Source organism: Eptesicus fuscus, chromosome 20, assembly GCF_027574615.1.
Source record: "Eptesicus fuscus isolate TK198812 chromosome 20, DD_ASM_mEF_20220401, whole genome shotgun sequence".
In the NCBI taxonomy this organism is placed as follows: Eukaryota; Metazoa; Chordata; class Mammalia; order Chiroptera; family Vespertilionidae; genus Eptesicus; species Eptesicus fuscus.
The window spans coordinates 30,813,096-30,834,302 of record NC_072492.1 but is presented as its reverse complement, the minus strand read 5'-3'; the positions used below and the strand labels follow the sequence as shown (position 1 = coordinate 30,834,302).

General features: G+C 53.6%; 1 protein-coding gene across 1 annotated transcript; it reads left to right on the top strand.

Moving 5' to 3' along the window:
• Positions 1 to 230: 230 nt before the first annotated feature.
• WNT9B (Wnt family member 9B) lies at positions 231 to 20,373 on the top strand. Its single transcript, XM_054709684.1, has 4 exons — positions 231 to 310; positions 17,697 to 17,953; positions 18,623 to 18,888; positions 19,900 to 20,373. Exons 1-4 carry the CDS (start codon positions 231 to 233, stop codon positions 20,371 to 20,373), a joined length of 1,077 nt encoding a protein of 358 aa, XP_054565659.1.
• The last annotated feature ends 834 nt before the right edge of the window (positions 20,374 to 21,207 follow it).

Below are 21,207 nucleotides of genomic sequence, written 5' to 3'. Positions count from 1 at the left end.
GGGCCCGAGGCGGCGAACTCACCCGCGACGGGGCGGGACGAGGCCGGCGGCGCCAATGGGACGGGGGGCTCGCCGCCGGGGGGGGCGGGGGGGTGGCCGTCAGCCCTCTCCTTCCCTCCACGCCCCCGCCCCGCCCCTCCCGGGTTTAAAGCCCCGCGGGCTGCCGGTGGCGGTGCTGCGCGCGTGGAGCGGCGCTGGGAGATGCGCCTGGGCGCCGCGCCGCCGGCACCATGCGCCCCCCGCCCGCGCTGGCCCTGGCTGCGCTCTGCCTGCTGGCGCTGCCCGCCGCCGCCGCCGCCGCCTACTTCGGGTCAGTGTCCGCCGAGCCCCCGGCCCGCGCCCCCGCCCTCCTGCCTACCCTCCCTCCGGCCGCTGCAGGGCCGGCCTTCCCGTCCCTCTGGCCCCGGCCCGGGCGGCATCTCGAACTCAGACCTCGCTCTGGCCGCGCCCAGCCCCACCTCCCGGTGGGAGTTCGCGCCACGAGCTGCGTCTCCAGCTCCCTGGGCTCAGACCCCGCATCGCACCTTCTAGAGTCCGACTCTTGGGTCCCCCTCGCAGGCGCCCTTCCCACCTCCCCTGTCCGAGACCTGGCCCCAGGTCCCGGGGTCTGCACGCTTCTCGCACCCTGGTCCCGTCCGCCCGGTCGCGCCCTGGCCCAGCCCGTCCAGGTGTCTCTCGGCGCTCCGATGCCCGCTCTGATTCTCACGCGGCGCCCCGTGTCCCCGTCGTGGGCTCTGTCTAGCCGCCGTCTCTGCCTCGGGCTCCCTCTCCGCCCGCCGCCTCTGATCAGCGGAGGGGAGACCCAGAGGCGGGGTGGAGGGGCGGGGTGGGCTGCGGCGGCGGCCGGGGAGGGAACCGCGCGGGTCCCAGAAGAACGGAGGAAACCGCGGACGGGGAGGAGTGTCCGCCGCAGACCCGGGAGGGAACTGTCAGCTGGGGAAATCCGACCAAAACTCGGACCTGGCGTCGGGTGGGTTCTCCGGAGAAGGACGGAGCGCTTGGGGCGGGACTGGGAGTGGTGGGAGCGCAAGTTTCAGGGCAATTAGTTGTACCCCCTTCTCCGACGCTGAATTGCAGGGACTTAGGGTGGGAGATGGGGTCGTGGGTGTGAAGGCACTTCCCTGACCTCCGCCCAAAGCCTGCTCCAACCACGTAGTCTGTTACTTTGACTCACGCCGTTTTTTAATGATCTTCACTCCAAGGTGAGGTTTACAGTCTGACTAGAAGGAAGGCAAGGAAACACCAAGCAAGTGACCTGCCAGAGATTGCTTTTCAGGGCCTCCCAGGGAGGGGCGAGTAAGGGTCTGAGATGCCCCTCACAGGCTGGAATAAGGACTGTGGGCTAATTTCCAGGTCATGACCTCTGGTTAAAGCACTCCTGGGCTGTGGGCAATGGCTTTTAAAAAAAAAAATAGATGGAAGGGGTGAGGGCTTGTCAGCTCAAACCTTTGCTCTAGGCTCAGCTGCTGCTGACGGGGGAAGACCACTCACTCCGTCTTTAGGGCTACAATGACCCCTTTTACAAAGAAGGGGATGAACTTGGTACGACGGAGCCTCTAGACCCACTCCAAGAGCAGCGCACAAACATGTCTGTTTGTTTTTTCTGATGATTTCAGGCTTGAAGGTACTGTTATTGCCTCAGCAGGAAGGATGTAATGGGTAGGGCACAGATTTGGGGTTCAGTTCCCAACTTTGCTACTTGCTAGCTGTGTGTTCTTGGCCAAATCACTTAACCTCTCTGTGCCTTGGTTTCTCATCTGTAAGATGAGGATAATAGTTCATATTTCATATGAAGATTATGTGAGTTAGTACATGTGAAGCAATCAGGACATGTCTAACACATAGTATATGCTCAACTAATGCCGCTGCCGCCGCCGCCAACGCCGATGATGATGATGATGATGATGATGATGATGATATCCCAGCTCTGACAAGGGTTTCTGAGCCAAAATGGAGAGGAAGCCTGGACCATTCTGGCTGGTGTGGTAGGAAAGCAGAGGAGTTTGAAACAGGGCATGGGATTAGAGATTGAGGACTGAGCACGGCGGCAGCCTTGGAAATGAGAGGGGCGATGATTCGGGCTGGGTTAAGGGGGAGAGGGGTCCTGGAGTATTGGAGCCACCTCTTCCCGGTTGTGAGCCTAGCTGGGCAGAGCTGGCAAAGGACACGTAAGCCCCCACCACCACGTCTGGGGAGCAGGACGAACACGAAGAGAATAAGCTAAAACTGGGCCTCGTGCTGTTATGTGTTTGGTCTCAGAGAGCCTGAGTTCTCAGGCCAGGGCTCCCAGCTTCCCATCAGCATTTGCTCTCTGGGAGGAAGGTGTATCAGTCACCCACACTGTAGTGAGAATGTGAGGCAATGTGCTTCCCCCTTCTCCAGGTCATTTGCTTTTGAAGTCTCCTTTCTGATTGTAGGATGAAGTGCTTTGGCATGTTGACAAAAGAAAATGCAAACATCAGGAGAGCCAGTGAAGCCCATCTTTTTGGGACCTTCAAAATCATAGAATCATAGACTTCAGAGTTGGAAGTGACTCCCAAAGGATCTCTGGTCCAACTCCCTGCTTCAAGCAGGTCATGTCTTATTATCCCCAATTTTTTTAGATGAAACAACCATCCTTCCCAAACCACAGTAAGCTGGCAGCTGCTGCTACTGCTTGTGCATGAACCTGGAGCCTAATTCTGTTGATGGTAATCTATAATAATAAAAGCGTAATATGCTAATTAGACCAGACAGCCAAATGACCTTCCGGACATCCTTCCAGACGACCTTCCGGACAAAGCTGGGGTTGCGAGGGAAGCCTGGGTCCCAGGTGCCGGAGGGAAGCCAGTGCCGGAGGGAAGCCAGTGCCGGCAGCTGGGGGAAGGAAGGCCTACTCTTGCACGAATTTCATGCATCGGGCCTCTAGTAAGAACATAATAACTAGTAAGTATCACAGCTTACAAATAACTTACTCATACAGCTCTTCTCTCCGCTGATTCTCAGAGCCATTCCTGAGGAATATAGGATGGGCATAAGTAGTGCCCCAAAGGAAACCAAGGGTCAGAAAGTTTCAGCAACTCACCCAATGTCACACAGCATATCAGTGGGAGAGGCAGAATAGAAGCCAGTCTGGGCTCTTCGACCTACAGCCTCCAGAGCTAATACTGAGTGGTCAGTCACCCAGGGAAGCAGCAGCTGCGAAGGAGGGTGTTTAGTTAACTCTGTCTGACGCTCTTGGCTGCAGTGAAATGGGTGAGACCACAGCATTCTCCCCTGTCCTCAATAATGAGACAGGATGCATTGAGCCCTGCTGGTGTGTCAGGTGGACTCTCAAAGGATGGCATGTTGATGGTGGGATGGGAGGTAGACCAGAAGTCAGGAAGCCCAGGTTTGCCCTCTTTCTGGACCATTCTCTGTGTTGTCTGTGGTCAAGTCATTTGCTCCAGGATCCTTAGCACCTGGAGGCACTAAGGTTTCCTAACAGGCTGGTTCACACCTGGAGTCTAGGATTATTCAACGGCTCGTGTTTTGGCTCAGTTGGCTTGAGAATTCTGCAAGTATTAACTGATGTGATGTTTTGTAAAGGAACATGCATTGCATATGTGATGAGCTGCACACATGACAGGCCCTGTCATCCAACCCAGTTATTAAGTCAGACCAATGGCTTTGTAACTAGAAATAGTTCCTTTGGATGCAACTTTTAAGATCATAGTTGACTTCCGTGGTTATTTTTAAATGTGTGACCTCTGTGCTTATTGGGTTTCTTTCCTCTCTGGAGATGGTACAGAGAAGTTTATGAAAAGCACAGCTAGACCTGAGTTAGAATCCAGATCATGCCTGTTGCTAACTGTGTGACTTTAAGCAAATGTCTTAACTTTGCTGAGTTTGGGTGATGATAACACCCATCCTAAAGGCTGGTGTGAGGCTTCATTGAGCCAATGAATGAAAGGGCCTGATAGGTTGCCAGGCACATACGTACAGTGCTTAGTACTCTTGGTGGTTGCTGGGGCTCTAGCCATCTTCTTGGGTTGTGGAGATGTCATCATTGTAAAGAAGCAAAACACAACCTTAACTCCCCACCCCCGCAAATCAACATTACATACAACAAAATGCATGTGTTCTAAGTGCACAGTTTGGGTTTTAACAAATGTCTGTCCCCATGTAACCACACCACAATTACATTTCCTTCAGCCCAGAGGATCCCCTGTGCTCCTTGGCAGTCCACCCTCCCCCACCAGCCCCAAGCCACCCCTTCTCTACTTTCTGTCATTATAGATTAGTCTTGCCCATTGTAGAAGTTCATATAAATGGAATCATATGGTATAATATAGCTTTTGCTGTATGAATTCTTTTGCTCAAAATAATGTCTTGAGATTCATCCATGTTGTTGCATATACCAGTAGCACATTCCTTTTTTGCTGAGTAGTCTTTCATTGTATGGATGTTCCTCAATTTGTTTATTCATTCACCTGTTGATAGACATTTGGTGTTTTTCCAGTTTGGAACTATTCCAAATAAAGTTGCTATGTACATGTCTTTTTGTGGACATGTGTTTTTATTTCTCTTGGATAAATATCTAAGACTGGATTGTTAGATCACATGATATGTATATGTTTAACTTTATAAGAAACAGTCAAATAGTATTCCAGAGTGGTTGTACCATTTCACACAGTAATGTGTGAGAATTTCAAGTATTCCATATTCTTGTCAGCTACTGTCAGTCTTAATTTTGGCCATTTTAGTGGGTATGTATTGGTATCTTTCTGTGGTTTTAATTTGCATTTTTCCATTGACGAATGGTGTGTTGAATATTTTTATGCGACTATTGGTCATTTGAATATCTATTTCATTGACTTATTTGGTTATTTTATTATTGAGTCATAACAGTTTTTATTATTTTGGGTACAAGTTCTTTGTCAGAAAGCATTTGCAATATTTTATCTCTGTCTGTGGCTTGCCCTTTCATTTTCTTATTGTTATCTTATGAAGAACAGAAGTTTTTAATTTTGATGAAGTACAATTTTTCAACATGTTCTTGTATACAGAACATGTGCTTTATTGTGTATCCTATCCAAGAAACCTCTGCCTACCAGAGGTTGTGAAGATTTCCTCCTGTGTTTTTTTCTAGAAGCTTTATAGGTTTAGCTTTTGCACTTAGGTCTGTGATTCTGTTTTTAGTTACTTTGTGTGTGTGGCGTGAGGTAAGGGTTGAAGTTCATTGTTTTTTCATGTGGATAGCCACTTGTTCCAGCACCATTTGTTAAAAAGATGATCCTTTCTCCATTGTCATCTTTGTTGCAAATTGATTGAGCCAATAGATGAGGGCCTATTTCTGGACTCTCTTTTCCATTCCACTAATTTATATGCTTATCCTTATGCCAATACCACACAGCCTTGCTTACTGTAGCTGTTAAGTAAGTCTTGAAACCAAGGATGATAAATTCTCTGTCTTTTTTTCAAAATTGTTTTGGCTATTCTAGATACTTTATATTTCCACATACATTTTACTATAAACTTGTCAATATCTACAGAAAAGCCTGCTGGGATCTTGATTAGAATTGCAATGAATCTATAAATCAATTTATAGAAGATTGGCATTTAAACAATAGTGAGTCTACTGATTTATAAACAGGCCATCTCTCTCTATTTAGGGCTTTTAAAATTTTAGCAGTGTTTTGTAATTTTCAGTGTACAGGTCTTACAAATATTTTTAAAAATCCATTAAGTGTTTTATATATTTGAATAGTATTTATTTTTAATCAAAAAACATTTTTAGGAATTAATTGAGTACTGAGAAAAAACAGGGTTGAAGGGAAGAAAGGGTAAAATAAATTTTACTGCTTTGGGGTAGTGGATTGGAAGCCAAACATCACTGATAAGAATCACTGTATTTAGGGAAGGAATTCAGCCAGGCTTGTTACCAACCCCCCTCCACGCCCCCAAGAGTTGGGCTCTAAAGTTGGGTTTAAGGTGAAACCAGCCTCCTCAGTGGATGGTGGTGAAGTTTCTGAGGCTGTGGAGTGGAAAAAGGAGGGGAGGGAAGAAGATCAGGGGGACTCCTGGGGTGGCATCTCCTAAGTAAGAGAGGTCCTGGTACCTTTAGGATTATGTGCTCAGGTAGATGTTGGACTCAAGAAGAGGTGGGCCAGGTACTCTGAGGGGACACCACCTCGGCATCTGCCTGAGTAGGATTGGAGGCAGCCCAAGGTCCTGGTCTTGGAGTCACACAAATTGAGTTCAAATCCTTCATCCAACTACTTACAAAAGTGTGGCCCAGGCAGATCATTTAGCTATTCTGACCTCAGTTTTCCCATCTATAAAAATGGGTTAATCCTTACCTCATGGGGTTGTTGTGAGGGTTAAATAAATGCATATGAAAGTGCTGAAATGCTATCCTATATAATAAAAGCGTAATATGCTAATTAGACCAGACAGCCGAAAAACCTTTCAGACTTCCTTCCTGGTGAAGCTGGGGCTGCGAGGGAAGCCCGGGTTCCTGCTGGTGGCCAGAGGGAAGCCAGCCCAGGTCCCGGTTGCTTGCTGGAGGGAACCCGGGTCCTGGTTGCCAGAGGGAAGCTGGTGCCAGCAGCCAGGGGAAGGAAGACCTATTCTTGCACGAATTTCGTGCATTGGGCCTCTAGTCTATGTATAAGGAGTCTGAGAAATTTCACGATCTGTCTTAGAGCATCCACGTTAAGGAGCATCTTTAGTGACATTTGCTCCTTCCTCTCTTCATTTTTAGCCCATTGTATAATTGTATCCAGTCATTGTATAATTTGAATCCTTCTGTGTTCAGCACTTTATGTGCATATCATCTCATTTAACCATTGTGACAGCCTAGGACAGTGATGGCGAACCTATGGCACGCGTGTCAGCACTGACACGCGTAGCCATTTCTGATGACACGCGGCCGCATGCCGAGGATGAAACATTTGCTGCTCCTGAGGATGAAACATTTGCGACTAGAGTCTTGGAGTTAGTTTTTTCCTCAAAGTGACACACTACCCGAGTTATGCTCAGTTTTTTGGCGAAGTTTGACACACCAAGCTCAAAAGGTTGCCCATCACTGGCCTAGGAGGTAGGTACTGATATATTTATCTGCATTTTCAGGTGGGTGGGGGAAAGTTCAGAGAGACCAAGAGCCTTGCCCAAAGCCACACAGCTAGTGGCTGGGAGCACCAAGATTTAAATTCTACTCTTCAGAATCCAGAGCCAACCTAGTCATCCCTGCCTCATGCTCCTATTGAGCCCCAGCTGAGGCCTGCCTCCCTCTGGCAGCTCAGGCCCTCTGAGACCCAACCTTTCACTTGGCTTCTATCATAGGCATCTCTTGTTGTTGTTGTTGTTGTTGTTGTTGTTCTTCTTCTTCTTCTTCTTCTTCTTCTTCTTCTCTCTCTCTCTCTCTCTATGTATATATTTATATATGTGTGTACACACATATATATATATGTATATTCATGTTTTTATCAATTTTTAGAAATGGGGGGGAGAGAGAAATATCATCAAGAGGCTGCTTCCTGTACGCCCCCTGCAAGGATTGAGCCCACAACCCAGGCATGAGCCCCAACTGGGAATTGAACCAATGACCCCTTAGTTCCTGGGTTGATGCTCAACTGCTGAGCCACACCGGCGGGCTGTACTTCATGTCTTAAACTCTTAATTTGTCACCCAATTCTTCATGTGCTCATGTTTCCAATTCATGCATAGCTCTCTTTAAGCAGAGATCTTGGGGCCCTGCTGTGGTCTGAGTCCCCCCACAGGCCTTAGCTTTGTTCCTGGTCTGCAGTGAATGTCTGGTTGGGCAGTCCCCTCTCCCTTTCCCTGGTCTTTCCTCTCCCCCAGAACCCTCCTCTCTGCCTCATCACATTTGTTCTTTCATCTTCTGCTCACACTTGGCTCTCTGGAGCACACGTTGCTTTGCCAGGATGTGGCCTGTATCTGGAAGGAGCTAGAAGCCTAGCAGAGAGCAGAGACTTGCCTGATTCGATGCCAGAATCAGCCCCACGTGGCCTACCATGGGGATCCAATGGCAGCCGAGATGCGCTTGGGGCTAGGGCAGCGGCCTCAAGGCCAGACCCCTCACTGGAGAGATGAAGATGGGGGGGGGGAGGGGGGGGGGGGGGAGTAAGTAGGGGGAGGTGAAGAGTCTTAAAGAGCCAGGAAATACTTAGCCCTCCATGTTCAGCGCTGGAATTTCCAAAGAAACTGGTTTTAGGACAAGAGCAGAGAAGGTCTGCTTTCTTGACAGTTACAATCCCTTTGAGGCCAGATGCGCCTCAGAATTGAAGACTTTTCAGATTTTAGAAAGGTAATATAATGCATACATCATGTATAACCTGACATCCCTAGCAAGGTCTAGGCTAGCACCCCATCATCAGACACTTCATTTTTTGCAGAGAAGCATCTACGTGTTGGGATAAATCAAGACCATAAATATTCTCACCTTGGTTCAGGTCAAGTCTCTGCCGCGTGAGTTCCTCACAACCATACAAACACTCGGCAGTTTTCAGAGCTGTCTATAGTTTGGAATTGTGGATAAAGGCTTGTGAACCTACGGCAAACTTCCAGCACGTGTCACCACCAGAGGCCGTGCCAGCTGAGTGTTAAAGAAAGACTGGGGCCAAGTTCTTGGCTGGTCCTCACTTGGTATCAAAGGGAGGCTCGGGGCTGCCCTGAGCACAGTTTGTCCTCACAGGGGCTCAGAGGGCTGGAGGACTCAGGGTCTGACTGACCACAGCCAGGTGGCCCTGAGCGCTGGCACCAGGGAGAGCACGCACAAGTGATCACAGCCTAAGGGCCAGGGAGGGCATGGTTACAGCCACAACCTCCCAGAGTCCACCAGGTTGGGCTTGGGAGCCAGATAGCAGAAAGGCCAGGAAGTAGGGTTGGGAGAGGCTGAGGGAGAGCCTAGAGCTACACTCTAGGGGTTGGACATCTGAGGGGTTTATGCAGCCAGCAGGAGTCTGAGCAACACTTGCTTAGAATGGAAGATCTGGGCTGGGGACAGGAGGACCTCAGGAGAAAAGAAACTATGATCTCTGCCAAGGATCAAGGATCTAAAGGCTACTTGGAGAGACCGTACGGCCCTGAGGAGGGAGAAAAGAGTGCCAACCCCACAAAACTAATGCTACTATTCCTGCAAAATTGGAAGATGGGGAAGGGGATGGGTAAAGTGTGAAGGGGCTGACAAGTAAGGAGGTCTTCCCGGAAGAGATGGACAAGCATCATAGCATGTTAGATAGAGCTGGACGGGCCCTCTGGGTCCCTTTTCTCGTTCTCCGCATTGTTGGAAAAGGCAGTGGCTATAAAAGGATACAGGGGCCCTAGCTGGTTGGCTCAGTGGATAGAGCATCAGCCTGTGGACTGAAGGGTCCCAGGTTCGATTCTGGACAAGGGCACGATTCTAGTAGGGGGTATGCAGAAGGCAGCCGATCAACCATTCTCTCTCATCATTGATGTTTCTATCTCTCTCTCCCTCTCCTTTCCTCTCTGAAATCAATAATATGTGTATGTGTGTGTGTGTGTGTGTGTGTGTGTGTGTGTGTGTGTGTGTGTGTGTGTATTTAAAATACATAAATAAATAAAAGGGTACAGGGGATCCATGAGGGGTTTTGGACCTAAAGGCATCCCAGGTAGGAGGTAGAAAGGCATGAAGAAAGGCATGGAGGTTGGACTGAGAGCCATGGCTGGGGAGCCAGGAGGAGAGGGGCCTGGCCTGAGGAGAGGCGCCCTCTGCTACAGCGCGGGCTCGCTGTGAGTCCAGCATGGTCCACGGTGGGAAGTTATTCCGGTCCTGCTCTGGAGGACCCCGATCTGTTCCCGAGGGAGCACCCCCTTGGGCTGTCCTGGACCACTCTGGCCCTCCCTAGGCATGTTCAGGGAGTGACTTCTTGACCAGGTTAGGAGGCTCCTACTATTTCTGGAGCTGAGAGGAGGGGTGTGGGCCATCCCTGGGACCTGCAGGAGGACAAATGGGGTGCAGCATGGGACGTCTCTGCCTGTAGAGCATCTGCAAATAATGGAACTGTCCTTGTCACAGAGTGAGCACACATGAGACATTCCCTAGGGGCCTGGTGCTTTCAGGGACCCACAGCCCAGCTGAGCCCGCCTGGCCATGGGGAAGAGGGTGACCACTCAAGAGCATGCCGTACTAGTTATAGTTGGTTGGTCAACTTACCATGATTTAAGTTGGCCAAAGTTGCCCAGTCCAGGAGCCAGCATCCCGTGGTTGGGGCAGAGCTGAATGGGGTGTTGCTTGCCATGAGGAGATACAGCCGCAGCAACTGCCCGCCTTTCTCTGCAGTCCCCACTCCATCCCTCCTACTCTGCTCCTCCCCTGGGTCAGGGTTGGGCCTCTGAACCAAAGAACCTTGGGAAGCTTGTCTTTAGGGCTTCTGGCCTCCCCTTTCTCATATCCCCCCACTCCTTGCCCCGGGCTCCCAGTTTCTCTCTTCACAATGCCAGATGCTCTCCTCTGACCATTCTTCTGTCTAGCGAAGTATGTGCTCCGGCACTAGTATTACATCAGACTCTCATGCTTTGGTATGAACAAGCAGGCTGCTTCTCTAAAGTCAGAAGCTCCATTTCTGCCTTTGGGCTGAAAAGAGAGTGTGAGACCAGGAGCAAGTAGCCTTTTAAACAAAGGCACCTTCTCTCCCTTCGGCTGCCCAGGGGGCCGGAGGAGTCCTGACCAGGTTTCCTTCCCTTCAAACCTCCCTGTCTTGTATTCCTGTCATCCTAGGCACTGGCTGTGGTGGTGTCTGATTTTGATTACCTGAAGCTTCACATTGGAACTGAACGAGGGAACCACCAGACGGCTTGATAGAAACAGTTAGGAGACCTGGGGCCTAGTCCCAGCCCTGCCACGAACTCAGCGGGTCACCTTGGACAATAAATCTTACGTGGATTCCTCAGGCACCAGACAGTTCACAGCAGACACTTGGCAAACTTCTTGCCCCCCTCCCTGCCCCCAGAAGCCTCTGAGAAACCTCCCAGGAGCCATCATGGCAAAACGTTGGGACTGGGTGATCTTGCAGGGTTTATTCAGCCCTAAGATATAATAACTCAAATGGTGTCCATTTGGACCCAGCCAGGGACCTGGGGGAGACATAGAGGCGAGGGATTCCTCTGCACAGGAGTCACTTTGGGGACCCTCCATGCCACCTGATCCATGCATGTGATGGGCGAAGGCTTCCTCTCCTCAGCTTCAGCCTGAGCCTGAGTGGGGAGGGAGGGAGCCGCGAGGGAGGAAGGGGGAAGCATTTCCTTTCCAGATGTTGCACTTGTTACGCTGTGAATACTGGAGATTGTTGAGATGCAAAGCGTGTTTGCTGTGTGGGCTGCTTGCTGCCCACTTAGCTCGTGAGCACGTCTCCCCGATGCCATCCTCAGCGGGCAGCCCAGTCTGCGGAAACAGGAAGCAGAGCTGTTCTTGGAGAGACAAAGCCCACAGCTGGGACAGGCTCCTTCTCTCTAAGCCAGGGATTGGGCGGGGGCGGGGGGGCGCGGGGGGGGGGGGGGGGGTGGGGGGTGTGGGGGAGGCTCTGGTGGGCTCCTGGGGGGAGGTGGTGACGAGATGCAGTCCTCAAGGTGGGTTCTGAGGTGGAGAGCTGGGGAGCAAAGAAAGGCTGGACCCAGGAGGGGCTGGGGGACCCAGACAGGAAAGTAGTGGATGTCCTTGTTGATTTCAGTCTTCTGTGGGTAAACCTGGCACGAAGCTGATGCTCAATAAAATCCTCCATCTTAATTTTTAAATGCATGAGGGAGTGAAAGGAGGGAGTGGAGTGAAGCTAGGAAATGTAGCGTGAGGTGGCGCTGACTCCGGGAGAGGGGGCAGGAGTCTGAGGATGGAGGGAAGGATGTGCTGCTCAGGACATCTGAGGGCAGGAAGAGGGGAGAGAAGCCTGGGGCGGGTGTTGAGGGGCCCCCTCTCCGAAGGACTGTTTGCTCAGAACCATGGATGCTCTCTTCCTGGGCTAGTCACTGCCCTCACTAACTCTCCCCTGCTGGGACGAGGTGGGTAGTGGAGAGCAAGCACTGACGGGGGTAACAAGTTGGAGAGAGAGAGAGAGAGAGAGAGAGAGAGAGAGAGAGAGAGAGAGAGAGAGAGAGAGAGAGAGATTCAATGAGGGCTGGGAAAGGTGGGCTGAGATGTTTGAGATGAAAGCACAAAAGGAGCACTTACCGTGTAAACGGCCCTGCAGCGGAAGCCTGTTATCGGAGCATCTAATGGGGTTTGTAGGGCCAAGGCCAATGCTCCAGGCAGGGCAAGGCTTTCCTGGTTCCCAGGCAGCTGCCTGCAGTTGGCATGGGCCCTGGTGCCAGGCACAGCTCCTGGCCCCTCCAGCTAAGGGTCCAGACATGCTGGCATGACCTGGTGCCCTGGAAACCACCAGCCTTGTCCTGTGCCAACCCCCACTTACCCACCACATCCTGGGGGTGGCCTCCTCTGGACCCATCAGACCCTCTCAAGCAGAAACAAGTGTGGAAGGTGGCGGGAGTAGAAAAGCAGAGCCTGGGGCACCCTCAGGTGATGGAAAGTGTTCTCCACCTGCCAAGCCTGGGAGCTTCCTCCTGCCTCCTCCCCACCCCACACCTCCCACTACAGGCAGGACGGAGACTGGCCAAGGTCAGGTTCTCACCCAGATGATTTGGGTCCCTGAGCACCTACTGATTGTTCCTCGGGGAGCTGGGCTGGTTCAAAACTTTCTTCTCCTTCCCCTGGCCCTTGGGGCCTCGGGAGAGTCTGGGGTACTCTTGCATTCAGCCATGTTTTCTCTAGACTGAGCTCCTTGAGGGCAGGAGGGCGTCCCAGCACCCAGCACAGTGCCCGGCACATAGTAGGTATTTAAGAAGGACACTTATCTGGAGCTTATTATGTGCCAGGCAGTGTTCTAAGAGCTTACAAATGTGAACTCATTTCACCCTCAGGACGGCCCTGTGAAGTAGGCATTGTGAGACCTGCATTTTACAGGTGAGACTCAGGAGGTGGAGTCCCTTTTCCAAGGTGGCACGACTCGTAAGAGGTGGAGGTGGGATTTGAATTCAAGCAGTCTGGCCCTGGTCATGCTCCCCCACTCGTCACCGTGTACCTCTTAGATGGAATGGCTCGGGGGGGCGAGTGGATGTCCTCAAGGTCACCGGCGAGTGAGGGCAGACCTGGGACCCAACTACCCAGATCAGAACTGCCTTGGGGACCTAAGGTCCTTGGGTCCCCACACTCCAGCAGGTGATGGGTGATTGTTTCAGGATGAACCCCACTTCTTGTCAGGGGTTTGATGGCTCCTGAGCCGTGGCTGATGGTAAACCAAAGCAGTCTCCTGGGAAGCCTTCCCCAAAGCCTGGGGAACCTTCTTTTGCTTACTTCAAGGTCATCCCAGATGGGGCTGCTTTAGCCAAAACTGTGGGTGACCTTGGGGAATGTGAAAGGAGGCAGAGGTGTTAAGGGCCAGGAGTGGGCAGAAGAGATATCTGGGTTGGGGGGTGGGGCGGGGGTGAATGTGAGATGGAGTCCTGAGGGGCACCCTTGTCTTTTCCCACTCTATGGGGAGATGAGGTGGCCAGGGAAGTGTCTGGGGTCAAAGCCAGATGCATCTCATGGTATGGGAGTGGGGGTTTCTTGTCTTATTATTAACCTAAGGGTCATAGGTCAAGGGGGCAGGGGGCAGAGGATATAGTCTGGGGCCAAAGAAGGGAGGAGAATGGAGATGGTCACATGGGGTTGTTACTTTCCTAATGGGAGAAGAGAGTCTGGAAACCAGCCTGTGGAAGCTGGACTGGATACAGGAATGGGGGAGACCAGCTGGGCCAATGCAGGTGCAACCAAGGAGGTCCCAGGTGTCTCAGGAACATGAGTCAGGCAGGGAAGCCTGGGAGCTCGTCCCCCCGCCCAGAAGAGCAATAAGCACATTTGCAAATTTGCAAATTCTTCGTCCTCTGCTCTTTGGTTCAGAACGCTGGTCACTTGTTTGGCTGATAGACTGACCTCACCGAGGAGCAGTGTCTTTATTAGAACCCCCAAATTTGTCCGGATTTATTAGATTAACGAAGGCCACTTGATCTTCTCCAGTTTACTCCCATGGGGCTCCACTAACATGTGGGCAGTTGAGATTTTTGCAGAGGGGCCTGGTGTGTGGGGTTCTCAGGCCTGGGGAACCAGAGAATGTGGTTTCTTTAAGGGAAGAGGATCCTGTCCACTGCCCTGGAACAGACTGGAACCTGCACCACCTAGAATTCTTCCAAGGTCCAGGAAGAAGCCTTCCCTAGCAGATGCCCTGGGATGGGCCCGTGGAGAAGAGCTCACAAGCACCGGTTAAGGAAATGCCTTCAGGCATTTTCTAAATTTGATGTCAGGGCCCCATTTCTTCAAAGGAAATATGGTCTCAAACCACAACATGGAAAACAAATAAGGGGAAAACTGGGTCCCGGAAGGGCTCCCAGCTGTCCTCCTCCTAGGCCCTGAGGGGCAGTGCCAGGGAGCCTTCCCAGAGGGCAGCCCTGGGCAGCCCAAGGCCCAATGTGGCCTGAGGTCCCTGTGCGGTTGGCTGCCTTTCCCCACCATTAATCGCTACTTAGTGTCATTACCGCTAATAAAATTAACCGACTTTACACTGGACTCCTGGGGCCGTCAATCACAGGGTCTATTACATGAAATTTAAAAAAACAAAAACAAAAAAAAAACATGTGCCTGTGGATGGGGAAAGGGTGCCGAGCCTGGCTCACCGGTGCAGCCTAGGGCCCGCTGGTACTCCACAGCTGTCATAGGACCTGATCAGGGCCAGCAGGCACCCTTGGTTAGACAAATCAACTCCAAGGCTTGACACTGTACTGCAGGTAGGAGCGTCTCAAGCAAGAACACAGCTGACCTCAGGAAGACCCTGCTCCCCAAATTCTCTCTCCCACTCTCTTGATGCATTGATTCATTCTCTCTTTAGAACAGCTTCCTTAAAGAAAAAAAAAAAAAATCACCTGAGTTACAGGCCCAGTCACCAAAAAAGAGAGAGAAAGCAACTGGACTTTCCAAATTCCCAGAGAAAGGACTGATCGGCCCAGCTTGGGTCATGAGATCCTCATTGGTTCAATCAACAGGCCAGAGCAGCAAGGCAGCCAACCCATGTAGAGGGCCACCAGGGTTCAGGACTATTTTGAACTAGTAGAACCATTTCACAGAGAGCTTCTGGGGAGGGTAAGGTGAGCTCTAATCCTAATCCCCACCTTGCTGCTGATCTGCTGGGCGACTCAGCCCAGTCACTGCCTCTTCAGGTGTCTACATAGTAATTTAAAGGGCTTAGTAATAAGCACTCATAAAGTGGTAGATATGTCATCTCATATAACATAATAAACCTGTAATGATACAACAATAATAGCTATTATTCTTTTTAAAAATATATATTTTATTGGTTTTTTACAGAGAGGAAGGGAGAGGGAGAGAGATTAGAAACATCGATCAGCTGCCTCCTGCACACCCCCCACCGGGGATGTGCCCACAACCAAGGTACACGCCCTTGACCGGAATCGAACCTGGGACCCTTCAGTCCACAGGCCGACGCTCTATCCACTGAGCCAAACCGGCGACAGCATAGCTATTATTCTTAAAATGGCATTTGAGACAGGCCTTGAAGGACGTGCAACACTGTTGATCAAAATCCCTATCACTCCCTGCTTGTTCTGCCATCTGTCAATCAGCTGCTATAAGGAAAGTACCAATTTCTGAAACATAGGAACTGCACGGGCAGACACTGTCCCTGGTGTGGGGAGGACATTTGAGGGGCTGCATGGCTGCTGCCCCTTTGCTCCCTGCAGCCCCCCAGTGGCTCTCCACCCTGGAAGCCGGTCAGGGTGGGGCCTCCTCAGCTGGAGTTGACATCGGGTTCTGCTGTGGACCAGCCAAGGGTCAAGCTCCAAGGGTTTCCTGCCAGGCTGCAGGGAGGGGTTGGGTGTAGACCTGGTGGACTGGAAATTTACCCATTTGCCCCCAGATTAATGATTAACGGGTCCCTGCCCTCACCCTGTCTGGGAGGGGAACCCAGGGCCAGGCTGGGCCAGGAGGAGCCTGATAGCATCTGTCTCTGCTCGGAGGTTTCAGAGATATGCTCCATGCTGGGTTGGCTGCACCTGATGGATTTGGAATCTACAGGCACTTTCTGGGGGCACCTGGGGCCTGGCCAGGACCGGCACCCACCCAGACAGGGAGGGCATGGCATCTGGCCAAATGTCCTGGCTGGGGTAGGTGGCTCCAAACAGGAGAACTGTGCCCTTGTGTCCATGGGACATGGGCCTTTCTGACCCCTCAGGGCTTGGCCAGGACTTGCCTTGGAGCAGGAATGACCAGTGCCACGTTCAAGCAGGAGCTTTAAAAGCCACCGTGTGGTTCTACCTTTGCTCTTTCACCTTGACCATGAGGCCAGCATGTTCCAGAAAGGGGTTACGTCCTCCAGCCTGCGTCTGGGATGATACATTTTCCACCCTCGCAGAGGGCCACCAGGGTATGGGACAGTGAGTTTTTGAACTAGTCGAACCATTTCACAGAGAGCCTCTGGGGAGGGTAAGGTGAGCTCTAATCCTAGTCCCCACCTTGCTGCTGATCTGCTGGGTGACTCGGGCCCTCACTGCCTCTTGAAAAAGCCTTTGTGTCCTTATCTGGACAAAGGGAAGACTCTGCCCAAGTTAGACAGTCAAGCATCTTGCAAGAGGAAAGGATTTTGAGAAACTCTTGCATGTCCCAGGCACTTTTCATGTATTCCCCCCCCGCACCCCCAGGAGGTAGAGAGCATCACTGTCCCCACTTTCCGGAGGAGAAAACCAAGGCTTCAAGGTTATACAGCGAGGAAGTGGCAGACAGGCTCAGAACTTGGCAGCCGGATTCCAGCACCCACGAACTTCAGATATTGCATAACGAGAAGTCGGGGGCTGATGGCCTGATGGAACTTCAGCTCCTTCACCTTCACTCACCCATCTGTCAGTCTGTCCATCCACCCACCCACCCATCCTCCCTTCCCTCCCCTCCCTCCTTCTTTCTTTCCTCCCACCCATTCTTCCATCCACGTGAACATTCCCCAAGCATTTCTTATAGCAGGCACTGAGTGGCCACATGTTTGAAGATCTGTCTGGGAACAAGTTAGGTTGGCGTGGGATTACTTGGGCGGTGACGTGTAAGGGAGAAAGGGCCATCGGGGAGAATGGCTGGGTGTCTGCTCACCGCGTACAGCACTCGGCCTCCCCCGCTCCCCACTTTGGAATGAATGTGGCTCTCCACTCTGAACAGCAGCCAATGCTACATGCAGTATTTCCCAGACTCCCCTGATCATTGAAGCTGCCCAGGGATGTGGTAACTATACAGATTCCCCAAGTCCCCACTCCAGACCAACAGAAGCAGAATTGCTAAGTGTGGATCCTGGAAATCTGTTTTTAAGCACCCTGGGTGATTGTTCTGATTGGGCAAGTTTGGGAAATTGGGTGGGTAAGAAGAGCAGAGACTTTGGCATCTAGAAAACACGCTTGGGATCCTGCTCTGGCCTTGGTTTCCGACTCTGCAAAAAGGGACTATAACCCCATGGGGCTGGCCTCCCTCCAGAACTAACGAACCCCTCCAAGAAGGCCCCTTCCCCTGACCTGCCCATGTCCTCAAGACTTGTCATCTTTGGTTCTCTCCCCCCAACTCGGTTGCCCCACTGGGACTCCCAAGGGTCACAGGTCTCCCTTCTCGCCCTCTCTAGCCTGACTGGACGGGAGGTCCTGACGCCGTTTCCCGGGCTGGGCACCGCGGTGGCCCCAGCTCAGGGGGGGGCCCACCTGAAGCAGTGTGACCTGCTGAAGCTGTCCCGCCGGCAGAAGCAGCTCTGTCGGCGGGAACCTGGCCTGGCTGAGACCCTGCAGGATGCTGCCCACCTCAGCCTGCTCGAGTGCCAGTTCCAGTTTAGGCACGAGCGCTGGAATTGCAGCCTGGAGGGGAGGACAGGCCTGCTCAAGAGAGGTAGGGAGGAGGGCAGAGAGGAGGAGGGCTGGTGGCAGGAGGGTTGGGAGGAGGAGGGCAGAGAGGAGGAGGGCTGGGGGCAGGAGGGCTGGGAGGAGGAGGGCTGGGAGGAGGAGGGCTGGGGGCAGGAGGGCTGGGGGCAGGAGGTCTGGGAGGAGGAGGGTTGGGAGGAGGAGGGTAGGGAGGAGGAGGGCTCGGGGCAGGAGGGCTGGGAGGAAGAGGGCTGGGGGCAGGAGGGCTTTGGGGGAGTTTGCCCTTCTCACACCCCTGGCCCCTGTGCTCAGGCCACACTGCCCTTGCGAATCCAGCACAGTCCTGCGGGAGCAGAGTCCTGGATTAATGAGGCCCGATAGTGAGGGCATGTGTCAGAGGATCAGGGCCTTCAGAAGTGGGTTAGTCCAACTTGTTCACACATGGACGTGGAGTCAGGAGCAGTGGTTCAGTCCCAACTGTGTCCCTCACCAGGTGCTAAGTCACTTCTCTTTGCATCTCAGTGTTTGCACCTGTTCCCCTGACCTGCCGCCTGGGGAATCGGGGCATATACCCCAGTGAACTGGAAAGTCCCGTCTTAAGTAGCACCTCGCAGCCTGAGCCGAAGGGCAGGTGGCAGGGCGGCGGCCGCGCTGTGTCCTCGGGTTCACGTACCCCTCATCCTGCCCACCGGCCCAGGTTTCAAGGAGACGGCCTTCCTGTACTCGGTGTCCTCGGCCGCCCTCACCCACACTCTGGCGCGGGCCTGCAGCGCCGGGCGCATGGAGCGCTGCACCTGCGACGACTCTCCGGGCCTGGAGAGCAGGCAGGCCTGGCAGTGGGGCGTGTGCGGCGACAACCTCAAGTACAGCACCAAGTTCCTGAGCAACTTCCTGGGGCCCAAGAGAGGAAGCAAAGACCTGCGGGCACGGGCAGACGCCCACAACACCAACGTGGGCATCAAGGTGAGCGCGCTCCTGGGGGCCCCGAGCCCTTCCAGCCAGGGGCCAGGTCTGTAGGAGGTCCTCTCCCACCTGCCCCCCAGCACACACACAGCCGTCCCAGGATGAACCTCTTTTCTTTCAACCAACATTCCTTGGGCAACGACTTTGGACCGTGACCGGGAAACAGGGAAGGTCCTGGGGGTCAGCGGCGCTGGGCAGCGGGTGGGGACCAGGGTGGGGACAGGCCACGGTGAGGCAGGAACATGTTTGGAAAGGGGTCTCCATTCCAAGGACTAGCCTTCCTGGAGGCCTTAGAAGCCAACATAGTTAGAAAGCTCTGATCTGGTGCAACCCCCACTTCTCCTCCAATTTTACACACGGGAAGAGGAGGAGGCCCAGACGAGGGAAGGGACTTGGCTGAGGTCACACGGTAGCGGGAGGACTCGAGGGTAAAAAGTGTCTATGTCAGGGGTCCTCACACTTTTTAAACAGGGGGCCAGTTCACTGTTCCTCAGACCGTTGGAGGGCCGGACTATAGTTTTAAAAAAAAACTATGAATAAATTCCTATGTACACTGCTAAGTCGGCTGCTAAGCAGGACAGGCAGCGGTGGCAAAAACACCCGGCGGGCCGGATAAATGTCCTTGGTGGGCCGCATGTGGCCCGCGGGCCGTAGTTTGAGGACCCCTGCTCTAGGACTATGGGATGAGCCGGCTGCAAGAGGCGGGGCTCCAACGCTCTAGGAAGCCGAGTTCTGCGCCCTCATCACTGAGTTGTGCAAACCACGGCTGCTGTGTTCAGTTGTGCCCGCTGTCCATGCCACAGGGACTCCGGCCCGGGGAGGGTCCAGCCCACACTGCTCTCGCCACGGCATGCGTGTTGGCACAGGACTGCTTCTGCCCAGGGGCAGAGGAGCTTGGGCTAGTCTGCACCAAGATGCCGCCCGGCTCACTTTCCCACCGTCCTGCCACTCCCCCGCCAGGGGTGGCGCCCCGGGCCTCTGACCCCGCCTCCGTTCTGCCTCTCCTCGCAGGCCGTCAAGAGTGGCCTCAGGACCACGTGTAAGTGCCACGGCGTGTCGGGCTCCTGCGCCGTGCGCACCTGCTGGAAGCAGCTCTCCCCGTTCCGAGAGACGGGCCAGGCGCTGAAGCTGCGCTACGACTCAGCGGTCAAGGTGTCCAGTGCCACCAACGAGGCCTTGGGCCGCCTGGAGCTGTGGGCACCTGCCAGGCTGGACGGTCCGACCAAGGGCCTGGCCCCCCGGCCCGGGGACCTGGTCTACATGGAGGACTCGCCCAGCTTCTGCCGGCCCAGCAAGTACTCCCCTGGCACGGCGGGCAGAGTGTGCTCCCGGGAAGCCAGCTGCAGCAGCCTGTGCTGCGGGCGGGGCTATGACACCCAGAGCCGCCTGGTGGCCTTCTCCTGCCACTGCCAGGTGCAGTGGTGCTGCTACGTGGAGTGCCAGCAGTGCGTGCAGGAGGAGCTCGTGTACACCTGCAAGCACTAGGTCTGTTGCCCAGTGTGCCAGCCGGGCACTGCCAGGACCTCCCTCAGTGCCCAGCACCCAGCTGTCCAGCTGGCCCCTCGGGGAAGATACACCTGCACGCACGCGCTCATCGATGTGCGTGCCAGGCACACGTACTCCTCTCCCCGCCGCACCTAGCAGCCTCCCCCTCCCTCAACACTCAGCCATGAGAGGTGCGGGCTCTACCCTGAGCCCGAGGGTCCCCAGTCTTCTTTGAGGACTTGGAGCAGGAAGGCAGAGTGGGAAAGATGTGGAAGGAAATGAGAGAGACCAGGCGGAGGGCAGGCCCGAGGTTTCAGAGGGGACGGAAGAAATCCCCCGCCATCTCCGTTCCTAGGATAAGTGGCCTAGCGCCGGGAAGATGCAGGGAACTGAGCTTCTGGGTGAAGAAGGCACCGGGAGGCAGTGTCAGCTGGAAGCCAAGGCTGGAGCCTGGCTGGGATGGGTCAGTCCCTCCCGGGGGCCCTGCTCAGGGCGCAGTGGGCCCAGGGGCCACAAACCATCACCACCTAGAGATGAGGGGCAAGGCCCGGGGGTGGGAGCTGTAGGTTTGGAGAAGAGCAAGCTTTCTGGGCTTGAGTGGGCCAAGTCAGAGACACGTCCTGGACTCGGAGTCCTTGATTATGTTTTTAAAATCTGCCTGTGCTGAGGCCTCTTTCTTGTCTTGAGAGCTGTTACCCGAACCCACCCAGCCCTGCTCAGCAAGACACCAGTGGATGCGAGGCCCAGAGGGAGCGCAGTCTCCAGGGGGGGCCAGATGGTGCATCGAGGGTGCACCCTCCCTGTTTTCTCTGGGACACAGAACCTTTAGTCCCC

Coding starts and splice junctions, on each gene's coding strand:
- WNT9B (XM_054709684.1), top strand. CDS start 231: ATGCGCCCCCCGCCCGCGCTGGCCCTGGCTGCGCTCTGCCTGCTGGCG. Junction 311..17,696: donor GCCGCCGCCGCCTACTTCGG/GTCAGTGTCCGC, acceptor CGCCCTCTCTAG/CCTGACTGGACGGGAGGTCC. Junction 17,954..18,622: donor GACAGGCCTGCTCAAGAGAG/GTAGGGAGGAGG, acceptor CCACCGGCCCAG/GTTTCAAGGAGACGGCCTTC.